The 27,939-nt window shown below is 41.4% G+C and overlaps 1 protein-coding gene and 1 pseudogene across 1 annotated transcript; both read left to right on the forward strand.

Moving 5' to 3' along the window:
• slc38a2 (solute carrier family 38 member 2) lies at nt 1–27,600 on the forward strand. Its single transcript, XM_026146669.1, has 17 exons — nt 1–358; nt 1,627–1,731; nt 1,850–1,928; nt 2,028–2,143; nt 3,740–3,813; nt 3,905–3,997; nt 4,327–4,402; nt 5,761–5,843; nt 6,036–6,094; nt 6,409–6,561; nt 6,659–6,738; nt 6,860–6,960; nt 8,217–8,341; nt 8,441–8,585; nt 8,679–8,776; nt 9,161–10,043; nt 27,388–27,600. The coding sequence occupies exons 2-16, from the start codon at nt 1,634–1,636 to the stop codon at nt 9,260–9,262; spliced, it is 1,482 nt and encodes a 493-aa protein (XP_026002454.1). The 5' UTR covers nt 1–358; nt 1,627–1,633; the 3' UTR covers nt 9,263–10,043; nt 27,388–27,600.
• LOC113009482 (sodium-coupled neutral amino acid transporter 2-like) lies at nt 13,427–27,459 on the forward strand (annotated as a pseudogene).
• Nucleotides 27,601–27,939: the final 339 nt, after the last annotated feature.

The raw sequence follows: 27,939 nt of genomic DNA on the forward strand, positions 1-27,939 counted from the left end.
AGCCCTCGCCCCTTTTTTCTAGCAGAACTGGGTTTTCTCTCCGAGCGCGCCGCATTTCTTGGACTTTGATTCAAATAGTCAATACATCGAAATTCTTTTCGCGTTTTTGCTTCGGTTTATTTATCTTTTTCTCCTTGGCCTGTTTCTGTTTATGCTTTTTAAAGTCAGATCTGGTCTACTAGTAGGTCCATTCATTCATTCATTCAAAATTTCAGTCTTTATAAATATATATACATATATATATTAAAAAAAACCATAGTCTTTTCAAGGATCAGCTGATTTTTTATAAAGAAATCGTCTGGACGTTTTTTTCTTCTTACTGAAAGGATCTTCAGGCATCCTAAGACATCTTCAAAAGGTAAGAATGTCGACATTCTCGTTTACCGTCAGAGGGAAAATTGGCGGATGTGGGCGGAACAGTATTTGAAATTTAAAAAAATCAAATCTTTACAAGTTTTAACACACTGCACAGTTTCTGATTGCACATTATTACAGCATTTTATGTCTTTACCTTTTTATTTTTAATGCGAGGTATTTTTCTTTAATTAAAAATCGTCTGTTATCGGGTGTTAAAAGCTAATCAGTGTGAAACAGAATGATTTCCTGTCACAGTACACAGTACATGTGCAGATCTCTCACTAAAGACTCATAACATGTCATTGTCTGAGAATCCCGAGGCGTTTTCTCTTATTAGGTCAGCCCTGATCCAAATAAATGAATAATGGAGTGTCCGCTTGACAGTGATGCTGCAGTGCTGGGCATGTATTAGGACACGGGCTTTTTACTGCCACACAGATCACAAAACACACACAGTGCGAAATGAAAGACATAGAAAAGTGTCTCTTGTGTGTAATCTGAAAAGGCTCTAAAGATAACCCTGCGCCTGAGCCACGGCCGCTGCGCAAAATGGGAGAGCCATGCCCATAAAGGGACAACACGTGTCATTGTTTCCAGTGGAGCCGGTCGGGTCATGGGAATAATGGCATTAAATGGCTCTGACCATTTAATGCATTAAATGGCTCTGACCATTTAATGCATTAAATGGCTCTGACCATTTAATGCCATTGTGGCTCTGTTTGGATCTTCATGTGCGTAAAAGTCATCCAAGAAGGTTATTTTACTATATGCCCGATTTAGACAGCTATGTCTGATTGTCACCTCGTTTTTGTTTCATTGGCAGTTTCTAAAATGGGATGTTTCAAGAAAAAAGGAAAGTGAAAAGTCCAGATTTTAAGACGATTTTTGAGGGGGAAATGTGCGCAAAGTGTCACATTTGTCCGCGTGTACTGCGGCTTTTTTCTTTTGTATGTGTGTGTGCCATTCAGTATCTATGGAAGAGTTGGGGTGATGCCGGTCTGGTATTTTTCCACTGCCGGTGCGTCACCCCTCCTCCCTCCTCTCTTCTTCCTCATCTGACTCCGCCGTAGCTAAAGCATTGTCACGTGGTCTCAGATTCCTGAGTAACGCTGCGGTGGAGCCACTATAATATTGATTATTCTCAAGGCAGCGTGAACGCGCACAGCTAGAAATGGGGGGAAAAGACTGAGGAACTGACGCAGTATACAGAAATATAAGAAATACAGTTAATTAACAGTTAAAACAACTTTTTTTATTTATTTTTTTTAGCTTTAAAATGCCCGAGATGAGAGATTTCAACAATGTTCCAGAAGATGACAGCAGCAGCTCAAACAGCAGTGAATACCCATGCCCAAAGAAGGTGCCACTGGATGGGTAAGGCTCACTTTACACACACTATAGTGAAAAATATATACTTAAGAACTGAAAACTGCACATGGTATAAACCACACTTCACAAAAATAACTCTTGATTCTTCTCTTTTCTTTTAAAGCCAATACCCCGATTTTGACGCAGAGTGCCAAAACTTCCTCCCTGAACACACGGGCAAGAAGAAGTATGCTACTGAATCTGTAAGAGCTTCTCTTTTTCCTCCAGCACATTTATCTTTCTCCTTTAACCAGTGATGTGATGTCTCATCTTGTCCTAACCGTCCTGCGTCTTTTCCACAGCACCAGGGTAGTGCCTCCTTTGGCATGTCCGTCTTCAACCTGGGCAACGCCATCATGGGCAGTGGCATCCTGGGTCTGTCCTTTGCCATGGCCAACACTGGCATCGCCCTGTTTGTGTAAGCATCTATTACTTACGTCTGTCCAATGCAAAGCGGCAAAAGGAAACAAACAAAGAAACTCCTTAAGCTAACACCAGAGTCAAGAGGTTAAGATGTAAAGAAAACCAAATAAGCATGACTCAAAACTGGTGTGTTTTTATTTCATAATCCGCATTCGGCTCAGATGAGCACGGGCAGGTATGGCTTTGTCTGTTGCATTGGTGTGACAGCTTGTGATGTATAGCATCTCATTGAATCATTGAATCTCTGCACGACGACTTTTCGCCGCCAGCAGAGTGTTTATGTGTCCTTTATGCAACTGCTCGACCCTGAGAGTCAGGGTTGAAAGTTTACAATTGTTCAAATGTTGTTCAGCTGAAGTACCAGCAATCTTGAGATTTTTTTTAAAGTGCATCTCATTGTGAGTGATAGTGCCCCCTGCTGGTTATTCAGCACATTATTTGTGTGTGTGGAAACACTGAAGCCACCTTGCATCAGCCGCGTGCTGCATTTCTTAATTTTTTCTTTTTAGCCCTCTGTTTCTCACTCACGCTGGCAGCATCTGCTGGAACTTTTCACAATCAGTCTGTCAGCAACCAATTGAAAGAAATCAGATTATTGGGTCCAAATAAAAAATCTAATATTTTTTTGAGTCCACTCGCAGTATTCGACATCTCTGGGAGTCAGAAACAAAAGGGAGTGGCAGGAAAAGCAGCTAAGTCGAGGTAATCCTGCTGCTCCACGCACGAATTACGTAAATGGAGAGATAATGTACGCTTGCAGGAGATCATGAATGGAGCTGCAGCTGGCCAGTCTGATCCCTGCATCTGCAGGAAGCTGGGGATTACAAACACCTGATGGCTCCTACCCAGCTGACAAACCTTGCTACCTGCGCCTTATGTCTCTGTGTTTATATGCTGAAGTACTGTCTGGTGCTAGTAAAGCAGATCAAGCCTTTGCAAACTAAGATGAGACAGAATAAGGACGTCATAGACAGACGAGCAGCCACTAAAGCAGCTGGACACACAGCTGAACATTGCGTTTATCAAAGACAAGTCTCAGAAGGCCAAGAGATTTACTTTCATCTGAACTATTAATAACGCCGAGTGTACAGTGCTGCCTCTGCAGCATCCCAGGGGCAGGGAAACCTTTCGTCCTTTGGATTCCTGCTGATGCTGCTTGTGACTCAAAGAACTTAGAGTTCTGGGTTTGTTTTTGACAAGGCAGATTGCAAACTTGCACACGCTCAGGTCTCGAAGGAAACACTAAAGGTACTGACACTTTGCTCTTGGAGCAGAAATCATCCTAACGGCAAATTCTCCCAAAACACACGAGATCTGAGCCATCACAAGAGAGAAGGGATGTGAGACATGATCAGTAGACCCTGCACAGCAATATGTGACCTTCACGTCAGCCAAATGTCAATGTGTTTGTTCACCAGTCAGGAAAATACATTTGTCATTCAACTGGCCTTCAAAGGCCCATGTTCAGCACTTCAGCCTTGATCAGAACATTTCATCATTGATTTTTCTGCTTTTCTTTTTTTTAAATCTCCTAATTATATCAAGGTCGCAGGTAAACATACAGCTAAAGCTCTCCCTTGTCTGTTTACAGGATTCTTCTTGCGTCTGTCGCCATCTTCTCCTTGTATTCTGTGCACTTGTTGCTGAAGACGGCCAATGAAGGGGGTAAGTCTATCAGACAAACATCCCCAAATGCCAAGTGTGTATTTTTTTAAAAATACTTTTGTTCTAAATCCACAATTCTTTGTGTCTTTAGGCGCACTGGTGTACGAGCAGTTGGGTTACAAAGCCTTCGGGACACCGGGGAAATTCGCAGCCTCCCTCTCCATCACCATGCAGAACATTGGAGGTAAGAAAAATGAATGTTACGTAACTGTAATAGATCCAACATGTGCTCACTCAGAAAGCTAAAACACTGCTCCTCTGTGTCTGCAATGAGAGCATGGAGGGGGGAAGGCACGGGGGGAAACCTTGGTTGATGGAAACCAGCTTGTTTTGTTTGTTTTTGTAGCTTCCAGTAAAACCTTGAGTCATTTTACAAGCATCTGGGCCCCTTGCCAAATATTAGAGATCATTATTTTTATGGCAGAGTTTCCTCCTTTTCTTTTTTCTCCCTCAGTTTTACAGGAAAATGTGCTAACTGGTGTTGTTGTTGTTTTTCTGTTTTTTCCCCAACAGCCATGTCGAGCTACCTCTACATCGTGAAATACGAGCTGCCCACTGTTATAAAAGCTTTCACAGGAGCCAACGACGAGTGAGTGACTTTGATATTTTAGCAGCTTCCACACACAAACGCAGGTCTGGAAAAGTTAGAAATGACTGCATGTCTGTGCGCACCGCTCCAACAGACACAGCGCCTCAAACTGGCCGACATGACCTCTTTAAATGCACCGTGTGGTGTTTTCTTGTAAACAAACATAAGCTGTGTTTACATGAAGAGGGGAAAGTCATACAAACACTGCTGGATGGCTCCACTAGCAGCTAAACGCTCTGCTTGGTGGCTTTGAATTTTCAAGCTTTATAGTAATACTAGCCATTTCTTTCTTTTTCATGTTTCACTGCTTTATTTCACCTAACACAGGAAACACTGCTGAAACTGGTGCATTACTTATATGAATATTTTTAACAAATCAAATAATGAACCTGGAGGTTGTAGACTTATTTCCAAGAAATCCAAGGATAAATCAGTCAAGCTGGCCTCTGTCCAAGGAACATCTGATTCGATTTTGGTAGTGGTTCAGGTCAGACCACCAGACCATTTGTCGTGCAGCCAAAGATGTAGACTAAATGTCAATACAGCATGGTTTACTCGCCCCAATAGGAATGTTTGCTGGTTGCACTAGGACTACAAAAGGGAGGTGTTGGTGAAAAAAATAAATTCCTAGAAGGAATGAAAGAGAACCGGAATGCCCGAAAGAAGCACTCGAGGTGGACATGTTAAGCAAAATGGCTGCCAGTTGTTTTTCAAGTGCTGAGTGTCGGGGAAGGTGAAGCAGCGGCTTTGTCGCTCTGCTTGGAGCACAAGCTGTGTAGGAGGACTGTCTGGCTGTTTTTAAATGGACGGACAGTGTTCTGTCTTTCTGAGCGGCTCTTTCAAAGAGCCCTTTTAGAAAATGCAGCTGGTGCCGCACAGAGATGGAGCGCGGGATGATCTCACCGCCACCCGGCTTCGAGTTTAAAAAATTGATGTAGTTCGCTCTCCTCTGTGCCGCTTTGTTACATCTATTTTTGTAAGCTATGCAGTCATGCTTGCGGAGGCCAGTTCTTGTCAGCTAGTGTGCAGAGGCTGAGAGGTTTGATCAGCCCTAAAAGCTGCAGAGGATTTCACAGGAAAGTAGATTCAGCGTGCTGCTTTCGGCATCACGTAGCTAATTAAATTACTTGTGGTCCTGGTTCATCAGTTTGTAATAAGATCAAAGCTTCTTAATATGCAAGATATACACAAGAAAGATGATAAAACTAACAAACAATTCAAACTCATTGACAGTAGATTTCACAGTAGAACACTGCAAAACAACCTGTGTTGCCCCTTTAACACAGCTACAGAAATCTTTACCTATTCATTGGTGATCTCCATTAGCTAACACTGACATGCTCTGTCTTGTATTTCAGTCAATGGTACGTCAACGGTGACTACCTGGTGTTGCTGGTTAGTGTTGGCATTATCCTGCCCCTGTCGCTGCTAAAGAACTTAGGTAAGGAAAGTGTGTGTGTGTGTGTTTTGTGGGTGGGTGCTGCGAGTCAGATGCATTTCTGAACAGGGTTGGGTTCAAAGTCAGTGACGCACTTGCACACGTGCAAGATTTCAAAAGCTTTAAAATCTTAATAGCGTAGCGTGACGTGATACAGGAGGGCATCGCTAATGATTGTGTTTTTCACTCTTTCAGGTTACCTTGGTTACACAAGTGGTCTGTCACTGCTGTGCATGGTCTTTTTTCTGATTGTGGTGAGTATGACACACCTTTCCTCATTCCTCATGTTAGCGTATCACCGCATATCCTTTACACACATCCTTTGGCCTGTTCTTGTTTTGCCAATTGAGTTTCAGTCTTCCAGTGAAATCCCTTCCTCCTACACAACAGAGCGGGATTCCTTTGTTTTAAAAAATGTAGTCAAATGAATTCATTTAATAGTGGAACAGGACAGCACAACAACAGTCAAGTCTTTGTTTCTGATCATGCCGTAAATGTGGTTTTAATGAACCTTTGCTTCTTTACAATAAGGAGCTAAAATGGGAAATTTGCTCTCTGCTCCTTCAAGGTGATCATCAAAAAGTTCCAGATCCCATGCCCTCTCCCTGATATTCACGATGACAACTTGACTCATTCGTTGAACATCTCACACAGCTCACACAGCGACAATACTTCTGACGAGGACACCTGCAAGCCAAAATACTTTATTGTCAACTCACAGGTAAAGACTTAGAACATCTGTAGAATTGAAATAAACCATAATGAAATCATTTCTACTTTTTAGACGTTAGTTTAATGAATTTTATTTACCTCCCTAGACTGTTTATGCTGTCCCTATTATTACCTTCGCCTTTGTGTGCCACCCCGCCATCCTGCCCATGTACGACGAGCTCAAAGAGTGAGTATACACTGCCGTCTTTTTAAATTTCCCTGACATATAAAACACAATTTACAACTTTTTTACAGTCATTTTTGTCTGCTGTCTAAATAAAACATGTCTTCAACTCTCTGCTGAACAGCCGTTCCCGCAAGAAGATGCAGAATGTCGCCAATGTTTCTTTCCTGGCTATGTTCATCATGTACCTGCTGGCTGCCCTTTTTGGATACCTGACTTTTAACCGTAAGTCAAGACAGTAAAAATGTAAATATGTACACAAATTTTTTACGTGGGGAAAAAATGTAACTAAATTTAGTTTCTTGACGCAGTTAATGTCAACACACACCTATACCAGTTCACAAGAAGTTATACAAAATGTTAAATGGGCTCTGTCATCTAAGGTTAAGCGAGAAACTTTCAGGAACAGTAGTTATGCAAGACTGTGAAAAAACCCACCTGATGCCACTGAGCAGTGTGCTAGCATGTTTGTGTTCCCGCGCGTCATGACAAAAACAACTGATAGACCACCAAGAAATGTTCCTGGAACTTACCAGCAGTTATACAAGAGAGTGATAGTGAAAACTGTGACAGTGTGGCGTGCCCCTCCCCCCACCAGTTTGTAGTCAGGATGAGTCGACATTGCGAAATTATATTTGTTTTACCTACTTAAATACTCCTAAAACAACATAGAAGTCGCCAAAGAATTTAGGTGGTTTGTGGCCGTAAAACTCTTGCTTAAATATACATCTAACAAAAAAATGCTTTTTTAGTTCTAGTAAAACACTTATTTTACATTAAAATATCATAACAGGGTGTTAAAAATGAAACAAAATGTTTTTTGTTGCTGTGCATGCTAATGTCAACCTGCAAACCTTTGTAAAACCACAAGGCTTAGCAAACCATTGTTTCAGTTAGCTTAGCTAAATTTTAAATGGGGAAAATTTAAAAAATCTGAATAAGCACACAGCTTAAGGCAAAGGAAAATGTAAAAACTAGACCCCAAAAAACAGAGTCAAAACATGTTTGCTTTTTTCATTAGCTGGTTAGCTTAGCTCGATCCAGAGACGTCTCTGAAGTGCTAGCATTCTTCTCATTATTATTTTACTGTAGTACAGATTCTTAAAAATATAAATAGCGTGTAGCCAAATTACTATGCTAAGATAAGCTAATTAGCAGCTACTCCCACCTTTACACTGATTGCAAAGATATGAAAGAAATTTAGCTTGTCATGAAGCAAATTTTTATGCTATTAATCCTAATGGCACATATACACATATAAATATGGGTGATATAATATATAAGGTTTTACTTACTTTGCGTTTATAGAACTTCATAATAAAAAATCTTTGACTAACAATGCAAATTTAAATTTTTTCTAAAATTTAATTTATAAAATGGTATCAGGTTCTAACCATTAGTTATCCATGTACAGTCCTCTAGATGAGTAGATGACTTTAACCCTGACTTAAGTGGAGGACATCTGTTGTCTTTGTCTATAGAGCACGTGGGAGATGAGCTGCTGCATACCTACACCAAAGTGTACAAGTTTGATGTGCTCCTGTTGATTGTCCGTCTGGCCGTGCTGACCGCCGTCACCCTTACTGTCCCTGTTGTCCTCTTCCCTGTAAGTTTGAAAAAAAATGTCACAGAGATTCTAAAATATGAATTACTACAAATAATCGGTCATGTGGAATAACCTCCCTGTGTCTTTCTCATTGTGCAGATTCGTACCACTGTCAACCACCTCCTGTGCCCTTCTAAGGAATTCAGCTGGGTTCGCCACACTGCCATCACTGTGTTCTTGCTGGCTGGCACAAATGCCCTGGTTATTTTCGTTCCCACCATCAGGGACATCTTTGGCTTTATAGGTATGTGTCTGCATACAAGATACTGTAATAACATCTTAGCAACAGTAAAAGAAAGGATTGTGACTAAAATGTCAAATGTCTTTACTCTGTCAGGAGCTTCTGCTGCTGCCATGCTCATCTTCATCCTGCCTTCAGCTTTCTACATCAGACTGGTCAAGAAAGAGTCCATGAAGTCTAGGCAAAAGATCGGGGTAAGATGGAGTTCGATGAAATGAACAGTTTTGGAACTTTACACTTATTTGTTTCCTTGCCAAGAATTCGACATGGTTGTAGCTGCAGTAATTAGCCCTTTAGTTTAACTTCATATTAAGCAAACACTTGAATTAACTCTGTTCAAAACCACAATTCTTATGTTTGATTGTTTTTTTCTTTAATTCTCATATTTTTAACTAAAGGATAACACAAATAGTGCAACAAATGGGCTTTATCTTCTGCATTGCTAAGCTAAAGTAAGATAATTAGCTTTATACTGAACCGAAGACAACAAATTACACATTTGTTGAACTGTGAAAGGTTTCATTTAACTTGGTGTGAATGAACACATTAGCTAACTGTGATCTTATTTTGCTCTCTAGGCATTAGTCTTCCTCGTTCTCGGTATCGTGGTCATGCTTGGCAGCATGACCCTCATCATCCTGGACTGGATCAAGAACGCCACAAGCGACAGCGGACACTAAACCTCCAGCTCTCCTGCTGTTTGCTGCTGGCTCTTCGACATCCTTGTAACCAACATCAAACCTATTGTAAACAAAGAAAAACACAAGAACTCGCTTCATGTTCAGCATTGACTCGCTGAGCGACGGACCATGCCATTCCAAGAGAATGTATCTGAACTTTGTACAGTATGCTGTGATAGACCACAACGTCAGCGTTTTACTTTTTTTGTTTGTTTCTGTTTTTATTGCAACTTTTTTCATTGTCATTTTTGCTCATTTTTATTCTTCGTGTTTTGATAGTTTGAGGTATGGGGCTTTGTTTTGCTTTTATTTTTGAATAGTTACTAAAGGTACAGCTGAAAACAAAATTCTTTTAACGTGCCTCACGCCACAGAAGAAATAGTCATAGAGTTCAAAATAGAGCTTATGCTCAGGTACGCTGCAACTGTCCTCTGAGCTCGGCAACAATAGATCCTGCTGACAAAACAAAAGAAAAACCTTGTGAATTTTCCAAATCCTGACAAGTGGGAACAGACTTAGTTACGTTCTTTACAACAGTTTTTCTTTTTTTTAACTTTGCCAAAACTGTGTTTGTAAAGCATAATTATATAGTGAAAAGCACTTAAAATCAGCACACTTGTCAGTTTTCACAGGCAAGGCCTAACACAGCCTATTTCAGTATTTGTACCAAGCCTCTGCAACCTTGTTAACAGTGTCAGCTTTCCTTGTAAAACTGTGCGTCACTCAACAGAACCTGCCCTTTCAAACCCAGTACTGGGCGCTGCAGAGGTTCTTGCGTGAGGTCTCTCCTGAAACTGTATTTAGTCTTTATAACCTGCTGAAGGTCTGCGCAGCGACGACACTACTGCTTTGAGAAGGCCTGCGAGCCTCCCGGTTCCACTTCCCCCACTCAGGGGTTGTGGGAAACTTGAAATTTTTTCTTTATGGGAGAATACTTTGAATTTTGACCACATGCCGTGGTTATAAGATACCTGTTAAACTTGCAAAAAAAAAACAACCTAAGAAACAACTAAAAACAGGTTGCACTCTTGAACACCTTCAACCAAACAATAACGAACAAGAGAGCTCGACGCGGATTCCTTCCCACCGAGTGGAGAGCCCGTCGTAGATGGCACACTGTGCTTCCAACATTCACACGTCACCGAAATGTTGTCATCTATTTATGGAAGACCGTGAAATCAATGTAATTTAAAATATTTTACTATATTTATATAATATTGTACGTGTACATGTATATGTGTGTATATATATATATATATATCTATTGAGTTCACCTGTAAATATGCTTTTTTTTTTTTTGTACAATGTTGTATTGGAGCTGTAAAACAAAACAAATCCCAAGGTGGTTAATACCAAATTTGTTTCAGTGCATCGGAGCTTCAGCGGTTCTTCTCCGTTAAGACTGACTGAAATTCTCGTTTAGGAACTGTGTGAAAGCCCCGTTGTTGAGCGGTATCAGTCTTCTTTTCCTTTTTGGCCCCTGAACACAAACACAGCAAAATGTTGTTTCTGCACATCTCCGCTTGAGAGTACGTCAACCAACTCTTGACCTCAGGAGCAAAGAGGGCTTTGCCCATCAGTGTTACACTGTTGTTTCAATGAAACACTATGTATATCCTGTAATTACTGTCCAAATAAATCAAAGACAAATGGTAACTTGAGCTGTGTACACTCTTTCTTGTCCTCTGTTGGACTGTTTTTTGTTTGTTTTTTTTGGGGGGGGGGGGATGTGGAAGAACTACTATGTTTAGTTTTTTTTATGTCCAAAACTCCTATGCACTGTGCTAAAGCGAGAGACCAAGTTCAGCTTAGATAGACCCAGGCCATATTTTGCTGTAATACCATTTTGTACCATGAGATGGTGCAGCAGGTCAATGTAAACTTTTTTATCAATGAAAATACATTTTTATTTACAACAACAGTGTGAGAAAAGGAAAAGCTTCATGAGGGAAAAGAGCAGCTAAAAAAATTAAAAACATCTGTCAAAAAAAACTCTGCCGGTGTCACCCCTCCTCTCTCTTCTTCCTCATCTGACTCCGCCGTAGCTAAAGCATGGTCACGTGGTCTCAGATTCCTGAGTAGTGACCCATCACTTCCCTTACCTGTGGCACCTGGATGTCTCTAAACCACATACATACACATACAAATATTTAAACTCCTCCAATTGGAGGAGTTTAAATATCTCGGGGTCTTGTTCACGAGTGATGGAAGAAGGGAGCGGGAGATCGACAGACAGATTGGTGCAGCGGCTGCAGTGATGCAGACGCTGTACCGGTCTGTTGTGGTGAAGAGAGAGCTGAGTGTAAAAGCAAAGCTCTCAATTTACCGGTCGATCTATGCCCCTACCCTCACCTATGGTCACGAGCTGTGGGTAGTGACCCAAAGAACAAGATCGCGAATACAAGCGGCGGAAATGGGTTTCCTCTGAAAGGTGGCTGGCCTCTCCTTTAGAGATAGGGTGAGAAGTTCGGCCATTCGGGAGGGGCTCAGATGCTCCACATCGAAAGGAGTCAGTTGAGGTGGTTCGGACATCTGACAAGGATGCCTCCTGGGCGCCTCCTGGGTGAGGTGTTCCGGGCATGTCCCACCGGGAGGAGGCCCCGGGGCAGACCCAGGACATGCTGGAGAGATTATATCTCTCGGCTGGCCTGGGAAAGCCTTGGTGTTCCCCCGGATAAGCTGGAGGAGGTGGCTGGGGAGAGGGAGGTCTGGGCCTCTCTGCTTGGGCTGCTGCCCCCACGACCCGGCCCCGGATAAGCGGAAGAAAATGGATGGATGGATGGATGGATGGATGGATATTTACTATATGCAATAATGAATTTCTATACATTTTACATCAGATGACCACTTTGGTTGTAAGATTCAGATAATTATTTATTAAAAGCTAGACATTTAAAATGAAAATAAGAAAGAAAAGTATTTCTTTGTGCCCCCCTCTCCCTGTTAATGCCCTACCTGGCCCCCTGGCAAAACTTTGCTAGACTCGCCCCTGCACAGTTATCAGCCGCCAGCTACGTTAAAAAAGGATCCTGGTGTTATTTCTCAGAAACAGGTCATAACTTCCCTTCAACTCATTCATGTCACCTAAAAGGTAAACCTGTTCCTCCATCACCTGTTCAGCTCTGATGATTCAGTAAGGACATCTCCTGGTTTCATCTTCATGTTTCCCTCTCACCACATATCCAAACCGACATCATGACCAGCAGCTTTTACAGCTGTGGCTCCAGCAAACATCAGCTGATACTAGAAAGTAATATTAAATAAATTCTAACAACAGCTGATCAAGCTTAAACATGCTGCTGTTGTTTAGCGCGACCTCCACCTGTTTCCTCTTTCTGGCGCAAAGGGGACGATAAACAAACAAGAGAGAAAAGCCGATCAGCTGATCATTGATCAATTTCATGATTGAAATAGCAACAGGAGAAGGAGGGGGAGAAAATGAGAGAAGAAGAGGCAGCTGTGCAGCATAAAGACGCTGAAAAACTCCAGCTTTGCGTCTTTTTTTTCATTCTAGCTGAAGTATGGGACAAATTGCATTCCTTTTCACCTCAATACAGAACTTTAAAGTTCAACCTCATCGGCTGTAATTGGTCCAGCCTAGAGTCGATCATGACCAATTAGCCAATCCACGCCTTTAAATGTTTATACCATTACAAAAAACAAACAGACAAACAAACAAAAAGACATCAGCCCATAAAAACAAAAAATCACCGTTGGGCATACCAGCTCTATGCTGAGAGCCAGGGTTAAAAGTTTACAATTGTTCAAATTTTGCTCAGCTGAAGTACCAGCAGTCTTGTTTGCCTGATATTTTTTTTAAAAATGCATCTCATTGTGAGTGAGAGTGCCCCCTGCTAGTTATTCAGCACATTATCGTCAGTCTGCTCACTTGTGTAGAAAGACTGAAGCCATCTTGCATCAGCCAGGTGCTTTTTAGCCCTCTGTTTCTTACTCACACTGGCAGCATCTGCTGGAATTGATCACAATCAGCTTGTCAGGAACCAACTGTAGAGAAATCAGATTATTGGGTCAAAAAATATTTATATATATATTTTTGAGAGTCTACTCGCAGTACTTGAGATCTCTGGGAGTCACCCAAATGGTGTCCCTTCAGAGACACAAGGGGGAAAGCAGCTAAATTGAGGTAATCCTGCTGCGCCAGGCATGAGTTACGTAAATGGAGAGATAATGTACACTCGCAGGAGATCGTGAATGAAGCGGTGCTCCAGCTGACCAATCTGATCCCTGCATCTGCAGGAAGCTGGGGATTACATATGCCTAATGGCTCCTACATAACTGACAAAGCTGGCTATTTGCTCCTTGTTTTGTGTTTATATACTGAAGTGCTGGCTGGTACTATTGATGGTCCAATAATCAGACAATTGACATTAGAATTCCACCTTTAATGGTCGCCTTCCTTTTTACAACAAGTGGAAAGTCCCCACATAAAACTTCCGCCCCCCCTTTCCCGCCTGTGCATAGCCAGTAGGTAGATTACATACATCTTAACAATCTCCCCTTTTTCTTTAAGAAAATGAGACAAGAGACTAGCACTAGGGCTGGGTATCGTCACTGATTTCTAGAATCGATTCGATTCCGATTCACAAGTTCCTGAATCAATTTGATCCACGATTCGATTCAATTTTATTTGAATCTGGGAAATTTTGCCTCAGACAGTCAGAAATATTATAATTCAGATCAGTATATTTACATATTTTTGTATCTATAAAAAGGAAGCTGACACTCGCAAGGCTTTATCAAAGGTGTGAGCATCACAGCAGATGCCTTTGTGTCAAAGTAGCTGAAGATAAAACACAGAAAAACATGAAGGTGATTTTCCTGGCCTGGATTTTATAAAAATATTCTGCAGTAGATCAAAAACGAAAGAAAATCATTAATCAACTTATGAACATTACCTCTGAAGTTACAGCGGTTTTATTAGAGACACGCTAAGCGTTTTGCATTTTGTATAATTTTAAAAAGTTTAAATTTGTTCAGAAGCCTATTGAACGGCAGAAATTAGGTTTTCTTTTCGGAAGTAAGTAAAAGGGAAAAAAAACATCGGCCGACAGCCTGTAAATAATAGTAGTCTTGTGCGTAACAAGCAAGTGAATAATGCAGAAAACAGATTTCAGAGATAGACGGGAAACTGTTCTTGAAGTACACCGAGAAAGAGAGAGAGTGAAGTGATTTTATTGTGGTGGAAGCAAAACAGCAAAAATCAGAGGGAGTCCTTGACGATGTTTATGTGAAGCTTAGTTTGGATCTTCATTTGCTGCTGGTTCGGTCAATATTGTTTGGAGAGAGTGTGGTGGGGCGTGGTCTGCGGTGCCGTGCAGGGAGGGCGGACGCACCTGCACGGCATCCATAATCATGCCCCCTGGGTTAAAACACGGGGACTCAGAGCACTCCCTTTTCCATTTACAGGATTCTCCTTAAGTTTTTCACCATCTTCTCGTTGTATTCTGTGCACTTGTTGCTGAAGATAGCCAATGAATTAGATAAGCTTAACAGGCAAACATCCCCAAATGCTTGTTAGTGTATTTTTTTTAATCCACAATTCTTTGTGTATTTAGGTGTACTGGATTACGAGCAGTTGTGTTACAAAGTCTTTGGGAGACTGGGAAAATTCACAGCCTCCCTCTTCATCATCATGAGGTATATTGGAGGTAAGAAAAATGAATGTTACATGACTGTAATAGATCCAACATGTGCTCACTCAGAAAGCCAAATCACTGCTCCTCTGTGTCTGCAATGAGCGCATGGAGGGGGGAGGCACAGGGGGAAACCTTGGTTGATGGAAAGCAGCTTGTGTTTTTTGGAAGCAGCTTCCAGTAAAACCTTGAGTCATTTTACAACATGTCGTGATTCTTTTCTTTGGAACATCTGGGCCCCTTGCCAAATATTAGAGATCGCTATTTTTATGGCAGTTTCCTCCTTTTCTTTTCTCTCCCTCAGTTTTACAGGAAAATGTGCTAACTGCTGTTGTTGTTGTTGTTGTTGTTGTTGTTGTTGTTGTTTTGCTTTTTTTTTTTCCCCTCAACAGTCATGTCGAGCTACCTCTACATCATACGAACTACCCACCGTTATAAAAGCATTCACAGGAGCCAATGTCAAGTGAGTAACTTAAATATTTTAGCAACTTCCACACAAAATTTCTTTCTTGTTCATGTTTCACTGTTTTATTTCACCTACCACAAGAAACACTGCTGATACTGGCATATTACTTAAATAAATACTATTACCAAATCTAATTTGATGGACCTGGAGGTTGTACACTTATTTCCAAGATATCCGAGGACAAATCAGTCAGGTTGGCCTCTGTCCAAGGAACATCTGATTTGATTTTGGTAGTGGTTCAGATCAGAGCACCAGACCATTTGTTGTGCAGCCAAAGATGTAAACAAAATGTCAATACGGCATAGTTTACTCGCCCTAAAAGGAATGTTTCCTGGTTGCACTAAGACTAAGGTGTTGGTGAAAAACAAAAATTCCTAGAAGGAATGAAAGAGACCAGGAACACCTGAGAGAACCACTTGAGGTGGACATGTTAAGCAAAATGGCTGCCAGTTGTTTTTCAAGTGCTGAGGGAAGGTGAAATAGGCATTTGTCGCTCTGCTTGGAGCACAGGCGGGATGTGTAGGAGGACTGTCTGGCTGTTTTTAAAGGACGGAGGGTGTTCCATCTCTCTGAGTGGCTCTTTCAGAGGGCCCTTTTAGGGAATCAGTCAGAGTCAGAGACACTTTATTTATCCCCAATGGGCAGTTAAGATAGATGATACTATGCCAATCACACATACAATACACAAACATCATATTGGGGAGACAGGTCAGGCTAGGTAGCCCTGGCTGCTTGACCACACGAGCAGCGACCCCAGTCGAAACAATGGAAAATGCACAACATGAGGAAAGACAAGAAAAAAGAACTCCCCCCAGACTGAGCCACACAGGGAGATCAGTTTGAGAACAGAAAAAAACACCTCGGCACATGAATCATCACATCTCACAACATAGAAGGCATAAGCTTCGAAGCATAAGCTTTGGAGTGGGGTTGTGGGGTGAGTGTAGGTCTGTGTCAGTGTACATGCATATGTGTGCGTGTGTGTTCCGTGTTCAGCCGAGAGAAAGTGTCCCTTCACCAAAAAGTGTCCCTTCACCCGGCTGGGCAAAAGTCAACAATCTTCAGTCGACGCAGGTAACCTTGAATGAGGAGGAAGAAAGTCACAACACAGTCTTGTTATCTAAGGAGAATATTTTGTTATTCCCGTCAGCTTTTGCCTTGAGCATCCAGCTGGCGCCAGGGGGGCCTTATGAGATGAAAATGGTAGTTGTTTTGGTTAGTGACAAACAAAATGCTTTCAATTTTACAGTTGATGTAGCCGGTGTTAAACAGGACTAAAAGCTGTAGAGGATCTGAGAGGAGTCTGATGAGAAAGTGGATTCAGTGTGCGGTTTTCTGTGTCACAGAACTAATTAGTTTACTTGTAGTCCTGGTTCATCAGTTTATGATGAGATCAAAGCTACTTCATATGCAAGATACACCTGAGAAAGATGATAAGACTAACAGAACATTCTAACTCTAACTAATTCATAGTAGATTTCACAGTATAACACTGCAAAACAACCTAACATGGTGTGTTGCCCCTTTAACACAGCTACAGAAATCTTTACCTACATGATGATTCATTGGTGATCTCTGTCAACTAACACTGACATGCTCTGTCCTGTATTTCAGACAATGGTACATCATGGTGACTACCTGGTGTTGCTGGTTAGTCTTTGCATTATCCTGCCCCTGACACTGCGCAGGGACTTAGGTAAGGAAAGTTGCGATCTTGTTCTTTCGTGACCATAGGGTGAGGGTAGGGACATAAATTGACCGGTAAATTGAGAATTTTGCTTGTACACTCAGCTCTCTCCTCAACATGACAGACTGGTACACCGTCTGCATCATTGCAGCCAGAGCACCAATCCACTTTCGATCTCCTGCTTCCTTCTCCTGGTACTCGTCCCTAATCTGGAATGGGCACACCACAGCCACGACCATGGCCTCAGATTTGGAGGTGCTGATTCTCATTCGCACTTCTTCACACTTGGCTGCAAACCATTCCAGTGCGAGCTGGAGGCCATCACCGGACAAAGCCAACAAAACCACATCATCCACAAAAAGCAGAGATGAGATTCTGAGCCCACCCAAGTAAAGCCTTCCGCAACTTGGCTATGCCTAGAAATTCTGTCCATAAAAATTACGAACAGAATCAGTGACAAAGAGCAGCCTTGGCAGAGCCCATCACCCACAAGTAACGAGTCCGACTTATTGCTGGCTATGCGGACCACTCATGCAACGGTTGTATAAGGATTGAATGGCCCAGAGCAATGGGCCAAACACCCCATATGTCCACAAAACACATGTAGACTGGTTGGGCAAACCTCAAGTATTTTGAGAGGATACAGAGCTGGTCCAGTGTCCCTCTTTTGGGCTGTGCCCGCCAGGGGCCCATGGACTAAGGCCAGTCTGGTGGCCGTGATATTCCGAAAACATATAAACAATACATAAAAGAAAAGAAATTCCCTTTACACACACTAGCACACATGCAAGATTTCAAAACCTTTAAAACTTTAATAGCTTAGAGTGACGTGATACAGGGGGGCATCGCTATTAATTGTGTTTTTCCTCTTTCAGGTTGCCTTGGTTACACAAGTGGTCTGCCACTGCTGTGCATGGTCTTTTTTCTGATTGTGGTGAGTGACACACCTTTCCTCATTCCTCATGCTACCATATTATCCTTTACGCAAATCTTTGGCAAATGCCTGTTCTTGGTTTGCCAGTTGAGTTTGAGTCAGAACATATTTCAGTCTTCCAGTGAAATCTCTTCCTGCTACACAAAAGAGCAGGATTCCTTTTTTTTTTTTTTTTCTAAAAATGTAGTCAAATGAATTAATTTAATAGTGGAACAGGACAGCACAACAACAGTCAAGTCTTTGTTTCTGATCATGCTGTAAATGCTGTAAATAAACCTTTGCACCTTCACAATAAGGAGCTAAAATGGGAAATTTGCTCTCCGCTCCTTCAAGGTGATCATCAAAAAGTTCCAGATCCCATGCCCTCTCCCTGATATTCACAATGACAACTCGACTCATTCGTTGAACAGCTCACACAGCGACAATACTTCTGACGAGGACACCTGCAGGCCAAAATACTTTGTCATCAATTCACAGGTAAAAGCCTTCAAAACTTAGAACATCTGTAGAACTGAAATAAACCGTAAGGGAATCATTTCTAGTGTTTGGATGTCAGTTATGATTTTTTTTTTTTTTTTGATCTCCCTAGACTGTTTATGCTGTCCCTATTATTGCCTTTGTGTGCCACCCTGATATCCTGCCCATTTACAACAAGCTCAAAGAGTGAGTATACGCTGCCATTTATTTAAATTTCTCTGACAAAAAAAACACACTTTTGAATTTTTTACAGTGATTTTTGTCTGCTGACTAAATAAAACATGTCTTCAACTCTCTGCTGAACAGCTGTTCTCTTGTGTAATCAGTACATAGTTTTAGTTTGCATCATACTTCTGAGTTAAAAGAATATGAAAATCATTAGATTTATTAGATAGGTTTCTATTATCCTATACTGCTGACTTACTGTGAGTGAGTTACACTGTTTCATGACATTTCATACTGCTGAGTTATGAAGAGAATATTGTGTTCAGAGAGTCAGGGCCTTTTTTTTTTTTGATAGTAGAGACAACAGAGCACATTGCACGGGAGCTTCACACTGTAGGAGTGTTTAGCTGATTTTAGAGTTTAGAAATGTGTTAACATAGAATGTAGAACACTAGAGACACTGCCCCCGATATAATAAAGGCCTCACTGTGTCGTGAACTTAGGAGTAGATTGTAGGAGAACCCTCCCCCACTTGAACTGTGAAAGTAAAACAGAGGAGTTAATGCTGAGTGGAAATTCCCCAGAGAATGTTTGGGTGGGGGTCTCAACATTTGTAAATGGATAACTGTGGTCTGGAAGGGAGATGGGTTTTATGACCTAGGGAGTCACCTACACCCACAGTGTTTTAACTGTCACGCACACACATCCACACGCACACTGACTCATGTGCACACACATACACACAGGTATGCGTACACAGTCACACACGAGCACTCACATAGGCTACGTTCACACTGCAGGCGAAAGCGCATCAAATCCGTTTTTTTTTTTTTTTTTTTTTTTTTTTTTTTTTTTTGACCCTATGCGACCCATATCCGATCATGGTATGACAGTGTGAACGGCACAAATCCGATATTTTCAAATCCGATCTGGGTCACTTTCGTATGTGGTACTGAATCCGATACATATCCGATGTTTTAGAAAGCGACTGCTGTTTGAACGGTCATGTCGCATTAAATCCATCTTTTACATCACTGACACAAGACAGACGCCAATTATCAGCGCTGGAGAAGACATCGCGAACGCTTCCTGGCCATCCCGTGTAGATGTCAGTGAAACTGTTGGGAAGACAATGTTGGAGAAACGTGAACATTTTTTGTACTGTATAATCTGCAGATTCTGACAGAAATCTGCAACTATCCTTTGAAGCACCGCTCCTCTAAAACAGCAATAAGGATCATTATTAGGTTATCTACATTATTATGTAAATAACTTAAAGCAAAAATTGAGAAACGTAAAGTCCGAAGTCTTTATATTAATGGCCATCAGTCAAACAATATTGTTTGCTCTGGGTCTAAACAGAGCGCGTTGTGTGTGACGTCTTCTTTTGCGCATGCGGGCCGCTTTGAGGGTTCACACTAGAGCACGTTTGCTGTCGCATTTTATTTGTAGTGTGAACGAGCAGACAAAAAAATCGGATTTGATCAAAAAATCGGAATTGAGCATCAAGACCTGCAGTGTGAACGTAGCCATAGACACGCGGGAACGCGCACATGTAGGCATTCATGTGCTCGTGCACATAGACACAGAGTTTGCAGCACGCCGTGGGGGTTTTATGATGGGGACGCCTCTATAAAGATGGCTGTAACGAACAAAGGGGTGAAGATTTTTTGCAGAGGGACACACCGGCCTCGTCTTCCCTTCTAGAAGTGCATGCTTAAATGAAGATGAATAAAGATGAATAAAGGTTTTGTGAAATGACTGAGTTCCGGTGCCGTCTCTGGAAGTTTTGACGAATAAAAGAACCGGGGTAAAACTGATTTCGCAACAACACCCACCTTTTGTTGGAAGCAGAAAAACAGGGAGCCAAGGTCATAACTCAGGCTTACTGACAGTTAGAAAGAATGTGAATGCTTGGTTTGTGGCTGTGGCGCATTTTGTATAGCTTCTTTTCTTTTGTTTAGTAGCTTTCTGCCTTCACCTGAGAGGGTGTGCCCTAGGTATGTGCCTTCGGGTCTCCATAATTAGAGTTTATTTAAAGATACCTTGTGGCCCTAACTCAGCCAAGTGACGTAACATAGCCATAGTATTTTGCTTACACCCTTCCTCTGTGTGGCCAGTCACTAAAATGTCATCTACGTAGAGTAGAAACTGTCTCTGCCCCTCAAAAGTGAAGCCAAACAGGTGTTGTGGGTCGGGGTGGAAAGGCAATTCAATTTTATTTATATGGCGCCAAATCACAAAAAAAGTCGCCTCAAGGCATTTGATAAGTCTATCACTGAGAACCATTGTTCTTTTGGAGTGACTTGATTCAGTATAGTGTGGGGATTTGCTAATTCTGGTGGCATCATTTCAGTGATTTCATTTATTGCTCGCAGATCATGCACTAGACGGTATTTTGCAGTATTAGCTTTCTTCACCACTTAAACAAAACATCAGTCTTTGTTTTATTATTATTATTATTATTATTATTTAAATTCTCCTTTCTCAAAAACAGAAAATGAAATTGTAGTTGTTCTTGGCTGAGAAACATAAAACCTCCTTTTGTTTTTTTTGTTTTTTCTTTCGAGACAAGAAACTAAGTTTTAACTTTTCTGCCTTATCACCTAAAGCAAAGCAGACAACCCATCTCCCAGCTGGCTCTGAACTTATCATCATCAAGGTCGCATGGTGAGAGGCACTTCAGAAGTCACAGTACTCCTCACATTTCAACATTTCAAAAAAAAAAAAAAAAAACTAAACTCAGCACACTACACAGAGAACAACAGCCAAGACACAACTGGAAATGCTGTTCTTGTTTGTCCTCCTTGAACTTTAGAATAAACTTATTACATCTGCAATAGTAAATCATATGCCTAATCATTATATGTCACTGTGATCCACGAGTGTGATCACAAATTTACTTATTTTTCAATCCAACAAAACAAACAAACAAAAAAACAAAAACAAATTGCTGATGGCATGAATGCTTTACACACATGAGTCAGGATGCAAATAAAGGATGCTGCCAAAAACAAATCAGAAGTATGAGGGGAAAAACTGAGCTCACAGACAGCTGCATGTTTGAGTTTAATAGCATGCAGCTCCTGCTCTAAAAAACGTGTTACTTGCTCATCAGCTTAGCAGTGACCACATATTTAATTCAGCTTCTCAATTTTGTAGCTTTAGCTGTTGCATACAGGGTTTAGCTTATTAGTTGTTAGTATAGGTGTGCTCTATATTTCAGCAATGTCTCATCTTGGATGACAGGTTTTCAAGCAGGTGAAGTGCCTCTATGCACTTAATTAGTTTAGATATTTTCTGTATTACCGTCATCTCATATGTCATTGTACTGAATTTGAGCAAACCTTAAGCTTGATGCAGACTACTTTTAACAATTATCCACCTCACATCATATTAATATTATTTCAATATTAATGCTATTATCTTTTCATATAACAGCAATAGTATATTACAATATTTTATTTATATTTTATTTTGCATCCACCAATGGCTGTGGGTGATCTGCAGTTTCACCCTTTCCCAAGCTGGAGACATTTTCCTTTTCACACACTTTCCTTGGCTGAACAATGACACAACCTTAATATACTTTATGCATCTCTCTATTTCATTTAATATGTGTTTGTGTGAATTATCTGCTTTCTTTCATTCTATTCATTCTGGGCATGGTCTTCATCCTAACTATGTTTCATTGTTAACACCAGTTTACAGGTTGTTATCCTTGCTATTATTAGTTTGAATACATTAAAGATAAGCTCTAATGTAATTTAGCCTTTTGTTTATTTTACTTTATTCCTCTTGTATTTATATTTATTCAGTCGGGTCTGTTTCCAACCCTTTTTAAACTTCAGTCGGCTGATAATACAATCCTGTTTTTGTGATCTCTACTTTGATCTCTAATTTTCAGTTCTCCCTTCAGTTTCGATTTCTCATGCTTGGAAAAGTCTATACTCTTCCTTACGTTTTTTTAATGCTTTTACTTTTTTGTCTGTCTCTCCCTTTCATCTGTCTGGGTGGTGGCAGCCACAGTGGTTGCAGCTAATCATTCCGTGTCGGGCGTTCTCTGTCTTACAGTCCCTTTCTTTTGGATTATTCCTGCTCCAGCTTGTTGTTTTTCTAAACATTTCTAATCAAGTGTTAATTTTTCTTGTTTATTCTCCATTTTCATAGATTTTGCTAGGCCGTCACTGGCACACTTGACTTCAGAGTGGTTTACTGATACGGCCTTCGACTTCACCCTAAAGGTGAAGCGCTATCAGTTTTATGAGATGAAACTCAACCGTTCTCCTTTGTCACCAGTACGTGAGCCTCAGCAAAGAAAACAAAAAATGGAAGTAGTTCAGCAGCGTATTGTGCTGTAAAATCAACTTACTTCCAGACACATACACACATATAGACATTTGCGCGCTTATTTAACTTAAACCTATTTGGTCACGAAGTAATTTCGGCTACCTCTAAAACCAGCCTAAACTTAGGTCCTTTTGGTGAACTTAAACCTATTTTACGCGTTTCTTTAAACCCTTACGGCGGGTTAGACCAAAATAGTGTTTTCTCACCCTCAGACGTCTCAGTGGTGTTTCGGATCATCAGACTGAATCCCACCGCCGTGGACCAGACTATAAACACCGGCCCGGACCTGAATTCACGTCCCAGGGCTTTCGTCCTCGTCTAAGAGGGCTGTGCACAGACTTCGGTGCTGGCTTCCCACGGCGTCAGGAATCAGTGCTGGATCCTGGAACAGAGTCACAGATAACAGTTCTGATGTTTCTGCCCCGGCTACAAAGGACCAAAATAAATGTCAAGAGATTTATTCTAAATGACACTTCTTCAGCTGAGAGTCAGAGAGTGGAGACACACACGTTGCAAGGGCGGTCACAGAGCGCTCACATCAGAGTGGGGGCCCTGTGAAGTGCGCTTTGTTACCACTCTGGTCTTTATTTATATACAAAAAGTAATACAATAGTGAATACATCTGTTCATAGACAGAGGAATGTTAGTGCATATGCAGGTAGGTGTGTGTGTGTGTGTGTGTGTGTGTGTGTGTGTGTGTGTGTGTGTGTGTGTGTGTGTGTGTGTGTTGTGGGACTCAGAAGGGAGTGGAGACAAGAGTGGTTCAGCTCTTATTATCGCTGTGGGAAGAAACTAAGAAAGAGAACAGAACAAGTTTTTGTAGTGAACAACAGTCTAACACATCTAAAAGGTCATAATGCAGTATTCTATCATATGCAAACTTATATCATTAAAAGCTTATAATGACTACTAAGTACAATTTTCCATTGACACACACCAAGGTTAATTATAGAGTTCCACAGGGTTCAGTGCTAGGACCAATTCTGTTTACATTATACATGCTTCCCCTTGGCAGTATCATTAGAAGACATAGCATACATTTTCACTGCTATGCAGATGACACCCAGCTCTATCTGTCCATGAAGCCAGATCACACACACCAATTAGTTAAACCGCAGGAATGTCTTAAAGACATAAAGACCTGGATGGCCGCTAACTTTCTGCTTCTTAATTCAAATAAAACTGAGGTTATTGGACTCGGCCCTGAAAATCTTAGAAATATGGTATCTAACCAGATTCTTACTCTGGCATTACCTTGGCCTCCAGTAACGCTGTGAGGAAACTTGGAGTCATTTTTGACCAAGACAAGTCCTTCAACGCACATATTAAACAAGTATGTAAGACTGATTTCTTCCATTTGTGCAAAATCTCTAAAATTAGAAATATCCTGTCTCAGAGTGACGCTGAAAAACTAGTTCATGCATTTATTACTTCCAGGCTGGACTACTGTAATTCATTATTATCAGGATGTCCTAAAAACCCGCTGAAAAGCCTTCAGTTAATCCAAAATGCTGCAGCAAGAGTACTGACAGGGACTAGAAAGAGAGAGCATATTTCTCCTGTTTTGGCTTCCCTTCATTGGCTTCCTGTTAAATCCAGAATTGAATTCAAAATCCTGCTCCTCAGATACAAGATCTTAAATAATCAGGCCCCATCTTATCTTAATGACCTTGTAGTACCATATCACCCTATTAGAGCACTTCGCTCTCGCTCTGCAGGCTTACTTGTTGTTCTTAAATTATTTAAAAGTAGAATGGGAGGCAGAGCCTTCAGTTTTAAGGCCCCTCTTCTGTGGAACCAGCTTCCAGTTTGGATTCAGGAGACAGACACTATCTCTACTTTCAAGATTAGGCTTAAAACTTTCCTTTTTGCTAAAGCATATAGTTAGGGCTGGACCAGGTGACCCTGAATCCTCCCTTTCTTTCCTCACCTTTCTCACTCACTATGTGTTACTAGACCTCTCTGCATTGAATCATATCTGTTATTAGTCTCATGTCTTTCATCCTGTCTTTTTTCTCTCACCCCAACCAGTCGCAGCAGATGGCCCCGCCCCTCCCTGAGCCTGGTTCTGCCAGAGGTTTCTTCCTGTTAAAAGGGAGTTTTTCCTTCCTACTGTCTCCAAAGTGCTTGCTCATAGGGGGTCATATGATTGTTGGGTTTTTCTCTGTATCTATTATTGTACGATCTACTGTGCAATATAAAGCGCCTTGAGGCGACTGTTGTTGTGATTTGGTGCTAGATCGTCATCAAACGTGCAAACCATAAACCCTGGTTTTCTGCAAAGCTACATAGCCTGATGAAAATCAAAGACTCTGCCTTTAAGTCCAACAATAGAGAAGCTTACACTACAGCCAGAGCAGACCAGGCAAAGCGAGAGTATGCAGAAAAAATCAACACACACTTCACAGGTTCAAAGGACACTCGGCGCATGTGGTAGGGCGTTCAAACAATCATGTGCTACAAGCCAACACCTCCGGCATGCAGCAGTGATCCCTCTTTGCCAGAGAAACTGAATGCTTCTTTGCAGAGTAAAACCATGAAAGGCTTCTGGACCTGACAACATAACTGACCAGGTGCTTTGGGAGCGTGCTGACCAGCTCACAGGCATCTTCACGGACATCTTGAATACATCACTGAGCTCAGCTCTGGTACCTGCATGCCTCAAAACCACAACATTCATCCCAGGGCCAAAGAAGTCCACTGTGATCTGCCTCAATCACTACTGACCAGTGGAACTTACACCCATCATCACAAAGTGCTTTGAGAGGCTGCTATTGAGGCACATGAAAACTCAGCTTCCAAAGAATCTGGACCCGCTACAGTTTGCTTACCGCCCAAACCACTCCACAGATGATGCCATCTTGTCTCCTCTTCACCTTTCTCTCTCCCACCTCGACAAAAAGGACACTTTTGTCAGAATGCTGTTTATTGACTTCAGTTCAGCATTCAACACAGTCATTCTCCAGAAGCTTGTAAAGAAGTTGGACCTACTGACAATAGATATCACTCTCTGCAATTGGATCTTGGACTTCCTAACTGACAGGCCCCAGTCTGTCTTCATAGGAAATAATACTTCCAAAGTCCTCAGACTGAGTACAGGTTCGCCGCAGGGCTGTGTGCTTAGTCCACTGCTGTTCACCCTGCTAACACATGACTGTATTGCACAGTAATTCTCAAATCACATCATCAAGTTTGCAGATGACACAACAGTGGTGTGTCTCATCTCCAGCAACGGTGAGTCTGAAAACAGAGAGGAGGTACAAGACCTGGTGGACTGGTGTCAGAATAATAACCTGTCTCTAAATGTTCAGAAGACTAAAGAGATGGTTGTTAACTTCACGAAGAGTTCAACGACCCTGCCAGTTTGTAGTCGGGATGAGTCGACATTGCAAAATGATATTAGTTTGACCCACTTAAATACTCCTAAAACAACATAGAAGCCACCAGAGAATTTAGGTGGTGTGTGTGGAAGCAAACCTCTTTTGCTTAAATATACATGTAACGAAAAAATGTTGTTCTTCCCTGTAAGTTTGAAAAAAATGTTAGGGACTGTAAAATATGAATTACTACAAATAATAGGTCGTGTGGAATAACCTCCCTGTGTCTTTCTCATTGTGCAGATTCGTACCACTGTCAACCACCTCCTGTGCCCTTCTAAGGGATTCAGCTGGGTTCGTCACACTACCATCACTGTGTTCTTGCTGGCTGGCACAAATGCCCTGGTTATTTTCGTTCCCACCATCTTTAGACTTATAGGTATATGTCTGCATGCAAGATATTGTAATAACATCTTAAAGAGCAACAGTAAAAGAAAGGATTGTGACTAAAATGCCAAATGTCTTTACAATGTCAGACATTTCTGCTGCTGCCATGCTCATCTTCATCCTGCCTTCAGCTTTCTACATCAGACTGGTCAAGAAAGAGTCCATGAAGTCTGGGCAAAAGATCGGGGTAAGATGGAGTTCGATGAAATGAACCGTTTTTGAACTTTACACTTATTTGTTTCCTTGCCAAGGATTCGACACGGTTGTAGCTGCAGTAATTAGCCCTTTAGTTTAACTTCATATTAAGCAAACAATCTTATGTTTTATTGTTTTTTCATTAATTATCATATTTTTAATTACAAAACAGTGCAGTGCAACAAACTAATACTATATCTTCTGCATTGCTAAGCTAAAGTAAGATAATTAGCTTTATACTGAACCAAAGACAACAAATTACACGTCTTAAACTGTGAAAGGTTTCATTTAACTTGGTGTGAATGAACACATTAGCTAACTGTGATCTTATTTTGCTCTCTAGGCATGCCTCTTCCTCCTCATCTGTATCACGGTCATGTCCAGCAGCATGATCCTCATCATTCTGGACTGGATCAAGAACGCCACAAGCGAGGTCTCTCCTGAAACTGTATTTAGTCTTTATAACCTGCTGAAGGTCTGCGCAGCGACAACACTACTGCTTTGAGAAGGCCTGCGAGCCTCCCGGTTCCACTTCCCCCACTCAGGGGTTGTGGGAAACTTGAAATTTTTTCTTTATGGGAGAATACTTTGAATTTTGACCACATGCCGTGATACCTGTTAAACATGCAAAAAAAAAAAAAAAAAACAACCTAAGAAACAACTAAAAACAGGTTGCACTCTTGAACACCTTCAACCAAACAATAACGAACAAGAGAGCTCGACGCGGATTCCTTCCCACCGAGTGGAGAGCCCGTCGTAGATGGCACACTGTGCTTCCAACATTCACACGTCACCGAAATGTTGTCATCTATTTATGGAAGACCGGAGATGTGCAGAAAATGTTGTTTCTGCACATCTCCGCTTGAGAGTACGTCAACCAACTCTTGACCTCAGCAGCAAAGAAAAAAAAAACCTCCAAGCTAAAGCCAACAACAGAATGTGGAAGAACTACTATGTTTAGTTGTTTTTTTTTAATCTCCAAAAC

Source organism: Astatotilapia calliptera, chromosome 17 (genome assembly GCF_900246225.1).
Source record: "Astatotilapia calliptera chromosome 17, fAstCal1.2, whole genome shotgun sequence".
In the NCBI taxonomy this organism is placed as follows: Eukaryota; Metazoa; Chordata; class Actinopteri; order Cichliformes; family Cichlidae; genus Astatotilapia; species Astatotilapia calliptera.